This window comes from Lutjanus erythropterus, chromosome 10 (genome assembly GCF_056507025.1).
Source record: "Lutjanus erythropterus isolate fLutEry1 chromosome 10, fLutEry1.hap2, whole genome shotgun sequence".
NCBI classification, from domain to species: domain Eukaryota; kingdom Metazoa; phylum Chordata; class Actinopteri; order Lutjaniformes; family Lutjanidae; genus Lutjanus; species Lutjanus erythropterus.
The window spans coordinates 1604624-1617957 of NC_139326.1; the positions used below are offsets into that span (position 1 = coordinate 1604624).

Below are 13334 nucleotides of genomic sequence, written 5' to 3' on the forward strand. Positions count from 1 at the left end.
GTGCAGATCAGCGCAGGGTTGAGTGAAGGTGATGCCCGGCACGTTACGTCGCCACACCTGAAGCAGCAGCTAACCCCCTGATGCAGCCTTATAGAAGAGCTGTCTTAATCCAGAAAAAAAGACTGACTGTTCATCCTGCACCCTGTGTGTCAGTATTTCAGTGACTTTTCACATGTGTATTTTTTTGGAAAAAAATGGTACTGATCTTACTGAAACAACTATAAAATGAAACCAACACTGAACCAATAAACACTATGCTTATACTTCCTTGCCAGTATAGATGTGAAATAGCTCTTAAGTTACATTCACAGTAAATTTAACTTGCAGAAACTCTGATAATGCTTTGAACCTGCTGCCTCAGCTTCAGTCAGCCCTGCACAGATACGCCACACTAGACATGACATCACCACAAATGCCTCTGCATGGAGCTTGAAATCTTCTATTCTCTAAGTTTTAGGCGTAGTGTTAAGTGTTGCTCAACCTTGCAGCGTGCCTGACCATCGTAACTTCACTCTGAGGCTGCAACTAATGATCCATTTCATTATTGATTAATCAATTAGTTGTTTGGTCCATAAGATGTGAGAAAATGAAAAAAATGTTGGTCAGTTTTGATCCCCCAAGCAAAAATATTGTTTACTTTCAGAGAGGAATAAAGGAACCAGAAAATATTCACATTTGAGAAGCTGAAACCAGAGAATTTACTCAAAAATGACGTAGGACAGTACCTGCTTCTACATCTAATGAGATTAGCTTAGGTAGGATGTGTTTAGGCAGGTAGGTACTTGAGCTACTGCGGTGCATGTACTGTATATACTGATACTTTCCACCCATTATATACACACTACACTGCAAGAGCAGGACGAAGCCTGACCCACTGTGTAGCCTGCTTTTTCTGCAACACTGCAATATGAAAAAAAAAGATCATTTTGTTGACGGTATTCCATAAAGACTTTTGTTTTTCTTATTACACGTTAGAAAAGGACAACTATATCGCATGCCAAATGTTTCTTATTCACAACCTGATGAGGTCTTGTATTATACACGTCTTCATTCTGTCTTTATGTGGTGCAAACAACAAACTCTCAGCCAAATACCTGCATCAGTGCCTGCTCGACCGGTCCAACATACACATGCTGTTTAGTGTAGTCATGGCTTATAGTTACCTTTACATATCTTCACGTCTGCTCCATCCTCTCAACAGTACTCTGGACATATCAACAAACTATATAACAAGATGTCTGCAGCTGCATAGGGTAGGACTGAATTATTAAACTACTGTAATCCCCCAGAATGTCTTTCATCTTCTTCTATATCAGTATAACAACGTGACTGTAGATACAAGCTGCATAATGTGCAATGAAATGCGCTGGTGAAGGTGAAGAGCTGTAAATTCACCTTTTATTCTGTCGATGTGCAAAAACAGCAGTGGTGCACAGGTGTAAATGCAGTACGAAATGATGGTGAACAGGGTGTGTATGTGTGTGTGTGAGAGAGAGTGTGTGTGTTTCAGAGAGAGACAATGAAGAAAGGAGAATTAAACGATATCCACTGATGTTATTTGTGGTAAAGGGCATTTCTGAAGACACTGCTGTAACAGGACTTTGTGATATAACTAACTGTACTTTATAAAGGCTGTACATTTGTAATGAATTCTTTTTTTAAGTTATTGTTTAATAGAGAACACAAGAGCACCTCACTGTAGTCACTGCACAACCAACATGATGGTAATTATTATCACTGAATAACCTGCTTTTCACATTAATATCACGTGTCCCTGAAGTATCAGTCAATACAATAAAGCAGTGCTTTTTTGGTTTGGTTATTTGGTTTCTGTTTGTACAGATGGGTGACAAACTAAAGGGACCCCAAAATGAACCCCATCAAGATAGTTTTCACAATATGGGTCCTTTATATTTAACAGAAAACTGTCTGAGATGTGTTTTAACACGAGGAACGTGAAGATGACAAGACTGGCTGTTTTTTAGGAATGACAATCTAAACTAAAATGAAAATCAGTCCTGGAAAAATTCGGGCAAGCTAGCAGCCTCATGAACAGTTTTCTAAACAAACTCACATATTTAAAGTATATTAATGTCAAATATGAACAAAATATTCAGCTTATGAAACAGCTGTTGTTAGAGAAATGCTTGTGTAGTTTTACTTCAGTAGGATTTTGACTGCAGGGCTTTTACTTTATGATTCACGTCATGTTCAGACTCACATCGTTTAACATCCCCTCCTGTCCTGTGACTCATCCTCTGACTAGTTACTGAAACCAGGGTCTTTAGCACTGGGTGAGCTGGAGGTGAAGTGTCTCCCTCAAGTGCACTTCAGAACTGATTATAACGGAGGAGAACAGCGACCATTATAAGGATATCATAAGGATTATGTCACACTGACTCTGAGGGGTTTTCTGATACTGGTGCTGGTGAATCCAACTGACAGAAATGGGTTCCTGTTTAAACGAAGGTGTCTGTAGTTCCACCTTTTGGCCACCAGGCGTCCTCCTTCAATCACAGTAAAGCTGAGATGGAAGTTTGTGGAAAATGGGACTCTGTTAGTATCTGTCAGTATCCATACCAACACTTTCCATTCATTGGTTCTGTCTGTTGTTAAGCACAGAGACACTTAATATTTTCAATCATTTTCACTCAGGCTGTTTAAACTGGGGGGATTTAGGTGAATCCATCTGAATACACTGAAAGAATACTTCTAATTAAGGAACATTGTTTTTTTTTCTTGTACTTTTGTACATAATGTTTCTTTTGTAGTTGTGAAAACTGATAATAACACTTGAAATAAGGATCTTGATACAGATTTATCCCTGACGTGGATCCGGCAGACATCAAACCTCTCCAGCTTCCTACATATTTTTCTTAAACATGAATCCTTCTTCTCTTTTTCAATCAAACCTTCTGTTATGCCTTTACAAATATGTATCCTAATATTTTTTAATATTTTTATAATATTCTCCCAATTACATAGAATTTACTTTGATAAATGTTCTTCACATATAGAGCAAATGTTTAGGTATTTATGTCCGATACTTGCTTGAACTTGAACTACTCATATTTGATCTTAATTCTGGTCAAATCACCAGTTTAAAGTCAAACACTGACAGTGTTTATGTTACCCTACTGGCTCTACTGCACGTGGAACCAGATTTTAGAGGTTAGATGTTATAAATGATATTATAAAAGTTAGGGATGCACCGATACCAGCATTGGGTATCGGTCCAATACTGTCCTCGCATACTCGTACTTGTACTCATAAAACTACTCCAACACCCCATCATTAAAGGCAGCCGCTCGACACAAGCAAACATCTAAAGCAGTGTTTCCCAACCCTGGTCCTCAGGACCCACTGCCCTGCATGTTTTAAATGTTTCTCTGCTCCAACACACCTGATTCAAATGATCAGCTCATCATCAAGCCTCTGCAGAAGCCTGACAACAACCTGATCATCTGAACTTGTACTCAGTCTGAAGAAAAGTGGTATAAGTGCATCCCTAAAATAAATAAATCTTCCTCCTCCTATTTATTTTTTTATGTGCAGCACTAACAGTAATCCATACATTCCTCCCCAGAGGTTTAATATGCAAGTTTTCTGTATCTTAATTCCAGAACATCCCAAACATCAAGTCAGTTTTGCTTGTTGTAGGTTGCCAGTTAGGATTAAATCCTTGTTTGATATTGTTTTTAGAAGCTGAGTTGCCTCTAGTCTGTGGTACATTTATGTGAATCTTCATGGCAGCGTGAAAATTACCCACAACTGTTTAGTTTTTATGTCCTCAACCTTTTGAGGTGTGGTGCCACCCCTCAAACAAACAACAAGCCTTCATTTCAGCCACATATTTTGAACTTGAAGCCGTGCTACAATAACAGTAATCACATCAGGACTTGGACTCGGTACCAACTGATGCATAAGTTTCAGAATTGGTGTGGAAATAATGGTAGCGACCGTCTCTACAGGTTAAGCGTGCAAACCAACCAGAACTGCTGAGAGGAAGAACAAGGACTCAAGTTTCTCCTCAACTCTGTCTCTGCTTCAAACACACTGACTTACAGACGTCAATACAGACAAGTGATTAAAATAAATTTTATTCTGAGAAACATATTTGGTTAAACTCACTTTAAGGTCGCCTCTCAGTCCTCACATGTACGTTTGAATGAGACTAAATATGTTTATGGTTGTAATTAAATCATTTGGCATAATATTCTCTTTACTTTAAGGTTCATATTTACAGTTCAAAAGGCCACTTAATACATTTTACAAGACTGTCAATGTAGGACATTTAAACACATCAATAAACACACTACAAATGACAAATATACTTGTTCACACTCTGTCAAAAATACCATAAAACTAAAAGCATTCCTGGTGGCAGCAGACCAAAGAGCAGATTTTAAACTGTTAAAATGTTCATATTTGACTCGAGATCTTTCAGATTCTGATGGCAGAGCAGATCTGACAGATTTCAAGTTGAAAACATAATTTGTGCAAACGAAAAAATATTTTAAAAAATCCTTTTTGGTATGCCTCCACAGCAAAGGCAGTTTTATTTTCATTAAATGAAGGAAAGTGCCTCGTTGTTTTTATCCTGATATTGATTTTACAACCATTACGATTTTGCTGTTGCTTAGTACTTTTTTTTTTTAAACTTCTATGAACTCTGGCTCACAGAAAATCTTTAAGAGAAACAGTTTGATATGTTGATGCAGAGCTTCAAACCTGCCGTCACTGAGCAGACTCTAATCTCTTGGCAGGCGACGTCATCTTCTTCTGTCCAAAGCCTGGACGGACACAGAGAGGACAACGTGTTACCTCACAGCATTTACAGAATATTTCAGTCCAAACAGAGAAAGAAAGTGAGAAAGCTGAAAGCTCAAACCTGGATCTGTGAGAGTTAACTGATTCAGCTCCTCCTCCAGCTGCTCAGTGGAAATGTTCAGGGGTCTGAAAGGTACAGCAGGCAGAGAACTCAGCAGATCCTCACCTGGGACCGCCGGCTCCACGGAGGGCCGCAGACCGCCCGTTGGAACTTCAGGTAAACCTGAGACAGAATCCGGCTTCGATTCGTCCAACAAAGATTTCAGTTCCTTCTCCAACTCATCCATGTCTTCATCTACAACAAACAAGACAAAGTTAAAACTCTGTGACATTCAGATATGACACACAGGCAGTCGCCAGTTTATTAGGAACACGTGGCTAAAAATAAAGCCCCTTTTATACTGTACAAAAAAACAAACAAAAACAAAACACCATTACCCACAAACATCTGGCTTTTCCATCTGTCTCCATTCAATCGTCTCTCTAAATTAGTGGGCATTTGAGAGACTGAAGTAAAAGTAACCAATGTAACACCTGCCTTCATGCTTTCTACTGTTAACTAACCCTGATTTCTGGCACATTTATAACACTGAACATGGACACATCAGGTAAAAAAAGGGGGGAAGGGGGGATCTACACATACATCAGTTTTATCTAGGTGTACCTAATAAACTGGCACTGTGTATTAGATTAGAAATAGCACTGACAGTATGACACACCTGCACTGGCGACGCTGGATATAGTCTGGTTCACCTCATCTTGAGTGTCACACAACTGGATCAATCAGAGAAAAGACACGTTAAGCTGCCAAAGATTTAAGTTAATTATCTGGTTGATTCAAAAATATGAGTGAATGACAGCGACCTCTGGTGGCCGAAGCGCTGAACATGCTTCAGTAAAACATGAATTAGCACTGCTACAGTTTCAAGTTATACTGAAAAAAAGAATACATTGAAAAATAAATCTAAACAGTTCACTTCTATTTAACCATGTTCACAGACTTTTGTTTTATAAACCACAGATCATTTAAACAATAAAAAACACAGCTGATGGTCTTAAAATAAAGAGCTACCTCCTGGATTTGATCCACGAGGTTCTCTGCACGTTCCACAGTCACGTCCTTCAGAGACAGTCTGAGGGCAGCCACTCCTGCCTGATACGCCTGCATCACCTACAAACATGTTCAGCACACACTAACAATACAGACAACAAACCTGGTTACAGACAGAGTGTTGATTTCTTTGACCGTGTCTCTCACCATCTTATCAGTCTGTGACTGAGCGATTCTGTCCAGGATTCCTCTGATCGACTCCAATTTAGCGAACAGGTTGTCGGCTCTCTTTTCGACCCTTTTGCGGCCTCTTAAACACCTCAGAGCCTGTGAGACAAACAGGGAACATGAACACTGACACAGACCTGTGACAGTAAAATGGATTTTTGCATTGATAATATTAGTACCTGTGACTTCTTGCCTTCTCGTAGCAGCGTCTTTGCTTCCTCTTTGCACCTGCACTTAGAAAATGCAAAGAAGTTTTAGCAAAAACCACAAAATCTTCTACTTCCAGAACTGTTTAAATGAAATACAGTCCTTCTGTTAGCCCACTAACTGGGAAAAGGATGGTCAAAAGTCTAAAGTTGTGCACATAGTACTGGTTATTACCTCCCACAAGGGGGTTATGTGCAAGATTACACAAGATGACAGAAATATGACTGGCCTGATTTTCATGAAACTTATAGGAAACTCATATTGCATATCCTGTGCACTCAGAGTGACCTCCTATTTCCACAACTGAAACAAGCTGATCCTGATTAAACCACATAACATAAACGTCACAGACTAAAATAATAGCAACACTTTCTTTGCCTTGTTCACAAATACCTACCGAGACTGGGTTATGTCAAAAAGTTTAGATACTGCTACAAGACCTTGACTTTAATGCTGGTTCCCGAACAACTAAAATTAAGAATCTGATCAAATATCTGTTTAGTATTGGACAGTTTGGCAGAAATGCACTATTGTAGAATCTAGTCTGCCTGATCAAAATTAGAAGAAGCAGACAGAATACTCTGCTACAGAGCTGCTAGTCTGAGTCTAACAGGGAACCACTTGTGTATTTCTCTAATTTTAAATGTCAGTCTTTAAGCAACACAAGCAACACTAAGTTAGCCATCAGAAACGCTCTACGCTTCATCTCCAGATTATCCATCCCTTCAGTGGCGAGGAGGGGATGCACTGATGAGCAGATACAGATCTGTGCAGACAGGAAAACAAAAAAAACATTGGGCCTCATGCAAGAATCTTTGTAGATATCGAGATTTGGTACCAAATGACTCGACAAGATCGAAGCTATTTGTTTGGTGCTGTACAAGTATGGAAGTTTGGCACCCAGCCCTACACCTGCCAGACTCACAGTTTAACATCACACTTTAAGTTCATATTTAAGTTGACGTACTTGTCAGCTTCGAGGCCCAGTTTCTCCACCCGCTCTCCCAACAGCTTCTCACTGCGCTGCAGCTGGTAGATTCCTATATCCACATCACTGACTGGAGAAACGCGATCCTGCCCAAGCTGACAGAACTTCACTATCTGTAAAGAAGACACAAAAAGACAGATGAAGCATCAGAGTCACACGAGACTCCCTCTCAATAGGCCTGTTCTGGATAACTTGCAAAGAGTGCCTCTGATGACTGTGAATGATCAGTTTTACACTTAACCTTCTCATCTTCGTGAAGGAACACCGTCACTTGTTTGTCCCTCTGCAGCTGCAGTAGAGCCATGCACAGAGTGCTCTCATCAGCGCAGACGTCAGAGGACAGAGTACAGAGCTCTTGAAATGACAGGATGGAGCTGTTGGCAAACTCACTGCTGCGATACACCCTGAGTAAGTCTGCTGCTTTCTCCTGGAAAACAAAAGAGGATGAATTTTGTATCCAGAAGCTGCCAAAATAACATTTCCTAACCAGCTGAATTATCAGAGATATAAGAGGTATAATTCACAGCTAAATTCATTTTTGATTTCCATGGGGTGCAGATTGAAATGCATTCAAACTGAGAATCAAACTTGGTACAAACTTTCTTAAATTACATCTCAGCAGTCACTGAAATCTGTTTCTGTAAACATCTGAGGCAGGAAGTGATGCAGTAACAGAATCACGTTTTATCAACGCTGTCTAGTTTGATCTGAGTTTAGTGAGTCTGGTGTGTTGCACTCAAATCATGTGACATTACTGACATGTGAATTCTCAAGTCAGATCAAACCCACCACATATTAAATAAACCATTGTGATTGGCCCAACCAGATCCAGGATGGGTGGAAATCTGTCTGTATGTAGTCTGTAGTATGAGTATGAAATTTTTTCATATCATGATCATACTTACCAAAATTATCAGTCATCAGTACTAATTAGGTTTTGTTAAACTGTGCTGCAACTAATGATTATTTTCACTGTTGATTAATTTGTCCATCATTTTCTCCATTAATCGATTAGTTGTTTGGTTTATAAAATGTCAGAAAACTGTGAAAATTGTTGATCAGCGTTTCCCAAATCTCAAGATGACGTCCTCAAATGTCTTGTTCTGTCAGCAACCCAAAGATATTCAGTTTACTGTGATAGAAGAGTGAAGAAACCAGAAAATATTCATAATTAAGAAGCTGGTATCACAGAATTCTGACAATTTTTCCTGCAAAATTACTCAAACCAATTACTAGATTATTAAATTAATCACCAACTACTTTGATAATCGATTAATAGCTGAAAATGTTCAAAAAGTACTGATACAAGATTTATATTGAAAAGCTTTCAAAGATTTGAAATTGCATCAAGTCCTTTGTGATGTCAGTGTTTTCCCTGAAGAAAAACAACTGACTGGGACACTGTTACTAACTTTGGTTGAGGATGGACAGAATGTACTGTTAGTGTTTCAAAGTGCAGTAATCAAACTGAAAACCAAACTGAAAACATTTCATCCCTGTACCAGAGCAAATGAAACATGAGGTCACAGATTGATCGGGTCACCAGGCTACTAGAGATTCTGAAAGAGAAACTATTCAGCAGGGCTGAAAGTTGAACTGGGTCCAAAAAAATCTGTACTGGGATGCTAGTCCACACATAAGTCTGCATACGCTAAGTTTCACTTTTTGTTCAGAGGCACACTGCACTCAATTTAACACAAAACAGAAGAGATATTAATATATAGAAAGCTGAGATACATTTATAGCATCTTACTGCAATGACTGAAACAAACAAACAAAACCCACAGAAATGATGGTGGTTCAAGTATTATTATAAAACTGTACTGTGATGACAAACCTTGACTAGTTCAATGATAACAAAAGACTCCTCCAGAGGCACCCGGCTGCTGCCCAGCAGAGTGGAGAAGGTCCACTTCAGAGGTTTGACCAGCAGCAGGCCGACACCCCACGACAGCCAACCACAGTCCACGTTGGCAGCAAACTCTGACTCCCTCTGGATCTTCCCACATCTGACAGGAGGTAAACCAGAGTGACCAGACTGAGACAGAGACAGTCAGCAGGGACAGAGCAGACAGTTACCTGACCATGGACTGGAGGACAGCAGCGTTTACCTGGCCATAGACTGTTGGACAGTGGGGACAGTTTATTTGGCTGTGGCGTGGAGGACAGTAAAGTTAACCTGACCATGGACTGGAGGACAGTCAGTAAAGTTTACCTGACCATGGGCTAGAGGACAGTAGGGACAGTCTACCTGGACAGGGACTGGAGGACAGTTGGGACAGTTTACCTGGCCATGGACTGGAGGATAGTGGGCAGGCCCAGCGGGGTCTTGTCTTTCCTCCTGAAGGTCTTGTTGAGCTCCTGAAGACTGACACACACGGTCCCCCTGCCCCTGCAGCTCTTCAGGACCAGAGCCGTCCAGAAGTCCATCTTACTGTCCCAGTCCGTCGTGTTCACGTCTCGGTTCTCCTTGAAGTCCGAGAACATGAAGTTCATCCGCTCGTCGTCGTCCCACTCAGGCGTCAGGTTCATGTCTGCGGACATCTGAAGCTAAAACCCGAGTCTAAACTTTAAGTAAACACGTTTAGTAGCAGACAGATCAGGTAGCTAATGTTGGCTAGCTTAACACAAGTTTACAGCTAGCTAGTAACACTCACTACCTGCCGTCACTATCACCAAATAAATATCACCACTCAAACACGTTAAGATAAACTATCGCCTGTCTGTTAAGGTTAAATTCAGACCGGTGGCTCACATGTCGCTGACACAGATCAAATTAAACCATCTTCACTTCACCATGATGCATTAAAATGTTGCTAACACGAGCTAACGTCTCACATATCAACAACAAATGCTTGCGCGCGTTTTAACATTCGGAATCACGCGAAAAGGCGGTGATAAGCAGTGTCACAGAGAGCAAGTGAGTTAACTCCACCCAGCCAGACACGCTGAAAACCGAAGCAAGTGCTTCCAAAATTCTGTTTACGAAGACTGTATTGCGCGCTTTCTGCGCATCCCTGTTGCGCAGGAGAGATTTGGTGCTGACAGTTTTATTTCCCTATTTTAAACACAGCGAAAACATAGACAGTTTGTTTATAAAACATATATAGTTTGTACAACCAGCACAATACAGAAATGAGTACAAATCTCGCGAGACTTTCGAAATGAAGGGTTCCCTTCTAGACACGAACCAGGATGTGGTCTGTGGAGTCAAAGAAGTCCAAGAGTACCTGACTGCAGACCAGTATTTCTAACTGCATAACTCCCAGTCATGGTCTGACCGGAGACCTGACTATCTTTGTTAGAGGTGTCTTATCTAAAGCAGAAAGTATCTCCAAATTAATCTGTCCATGTCACTCCCTCTACGTCTCCTGCAGTAATATTAAAAAAGCCAACTCAGTAGTCTTCCAATTTTTATGGAAGAATAAAACCCATTATATTAAAAGACCACACCTAGTTAAAGATTATGAGAAGGGTGGTATCAGAGCATTAGATTTTCAATCAGTGGTTGGAACACTGAAAATTAATTGAATATAAATGTTCTTATCACAGCCAGTTTCCATGTGGTTTCACACACCAAGATCTGTTTAAAAAAATAGGAAGGCTTGAGTTTCTTCTAAAATTCTGAGTTGAGAAAGATTCCCACTTCTCTCTCCCTTTTTGGAAAATGATATTTACCCATAATTTTACTCCCCATGGGTCAATTTTATGAAATAACAGAGTAATTACACTTAACAGGAAGTCAATATTCAAGAGTGAGTGGCACGAGAAGGACATTTTTTCATTTATGATTTACTGGACTGCAGTGGCGACTTTATGGATTAGTTGGCCTTTGTGAAAAAAATTGGAATAAACTGTCCTCGTACTGAATATAATAAAATTTGCAAAGAAGTCCCCCTACAACTACTTAATTTAATCCACAATAATTTAATATATTCAGCTGTAAAATCTGTTCTGCCAAACTTGGTGATTAATGGTTATAATATAATGGATAGAAAATGGAATAATAAAATGATTAATGCTGTCATTAAATCCAAAGTATTTCAATGTCTTTGATAAATAAAGCACACTGCAAATTTATTAAATGGTCTATTCCTCCTAAGGTCAAGGAAACACATTTTAAAATAATGAGGTTGATCCTGTTGCTGAATTTCTTCCAGAAGAGATTTTAAGTTTGAGGTGGATCTTTGCTCCTTCTGTAATGTATCTGATGAATCAAATGTTTTTCTTATGTCCTGTATCCAAAAGAGTTTGGTCGGATATAAAGGATTGATTAGCACCTAAAATAGATGGCATCCCAACCTTTAACAGTTTTTATATCCTTAATTTAAAAGCCTTCAGCGTCAATTGACTTTTAAAATATTTAATGTGAATAAACTTTGTGTATATATATATTTTTTAAATCTGTTCATTCAAGCAAAAGCAAACGGGAAGAGCATCCTAAAAAATAAAGAATGCAAATAAATAAATAACATTACATGAAAATAAAAATATACAGAAGAGGACAGTAATTTATATGCAAAAATAAATATATACATAATTATAATTATTATAATTACTGACTCCCCAGTCCATCATCCAGATTGAACTGTGACTACAGACTGATGTGGTCTCTGCACTGTGATCCAGGAGAAACATCTCATGGATGCAGATGAAACTTATATTTTGGGGTTATCATTGAAAATAAGACAGGACATAGGACTTTTTTAAGGGCCATAAACTGGATTTAATTTCACCCCATTCCCACCCACGCCTCCATGTGCAAATATACACAGCAACATTTAAATACAGTTTGTGACTGTACATTAAAAACATAGGATAGGAATAGAACATTTTAATAATATTAATATACATTCTCTGACCTTGTTATACCCCACATGAACCCCCACATTTTGTATAATGCCTCCCAAATTGGTCATTTCATATAATGTCTACATTTGCTAAAGTGCTGCCAAATATTCTCTCATTTTCCACTGTCATGAAGTGCAAAGACATTTTGGTATTTGGCCACAAAAACTAAGGATTTTTTTTAAAACTATGAACAAAATAAGCAGGTTTATATTTTCAGCTCACTTTTCCCCTCTCCCACCTTTGCTCATGCCTCAGGCAGTTATTATTGCAGAATGAAAATTAAATCCAAAACTGATTTAAGGGTATATCTCACATATAAACATAAACATAATCAAGGATTCAAAACGGTAAGTATTGCTTGGTTTACATAGTTATATCATTTGTACTGTGTCATGCAAAATGCCAAACAGATAAACTTAACTTACAAAACTTTTGTAGTTTTACAGTCAGTTAAATATCCACTCTCATCCAGTGAATAACTCAGTTGATGCACATGCACATCATTTCACATTAGTAAAGTACAATATAATAATTATACAATATAACACTTTTGAAAAATAACTGGCCTACAGTAGATATATGGCTGGCAGAACAGAAGCAGTGATGCAGCACTGACATGACACTAATGTTACTGTGTTATCTCATCACAGTGCATAAAAATAGATTAATTATTTAATTAGTCGCCTCACTTTAATGGATAGTTTGAATTATTTGAAGTTGGGTGGTATGAGGTATTTATCCACAGTCAGAGTATTACTTTCATTGGACGGCGGTCGACACGCCCCCAGTTTGAAGAAGCAGCAGAAGCAGCGGTACTGAAGCTCAGTGATGTCCTGCTGTGGACAGGGTCAGCAACAAAACATATTTCAGACGCTTCAAAAAGGTTCACCTGTATCATTTTAAGTGTACGCCATACTGAGAATATTTTCACAGCTTTACTTTTTTGTCACTCAGCTTTTTCCAAAGGGAAACTGCCGTTATATAAACTGAATATCACTCTCTCCACCGGCAAAATCAGTAATTTAACGTCACAGAACACAGGAGCTTCTGGTCTACTTCTGTCCCCATCTGTTCGAATGTTTGTGTTATTGTGTAACTTAAGTGGTTTTTAAAGTGATATTGGTTTTTTTTAGGGTGGACGTTTGTTAAAGTTGACATTAAATGAAAACAGCTTTTTTG

General features: G+C 39.0%; 1 protein-coding gene across 1 annotated transcript; it reads right to left on the bottom strand.

The window, feature by feature from the left end:
* Positions 1–4082: 4082 nt before the first annotated feature.
* chmp7 (charged multivesicular body protein 7) lies at positions 4083–10173 on the bottom strand. The gene is made up of 10 exons (XM_084727815.1): positions 9592–10173; positions 9142–9313; positions 7546–7731; positions 7284–7417; positions 6289–6337; positions 6089–6208; positions 5903–6001; positions 5550–5604; positions 4892–5125; positions 4083–4793 (listed from the first exon to the last, which is right to left on the bottom strand). Exons 1-10 carry the CDS (start codon positions 9846–9848, stop codon positions 4738–4740), a joined length of 1362 nt encoding a protein of 453 aa, XP_084583941.1. The 5' UTR covers positions 9849–10173; the 3' UTR covers positions 4083–4737.
* Between the last annotated feature and the right edge of the window lie 3161 nt (positions 10174–13334).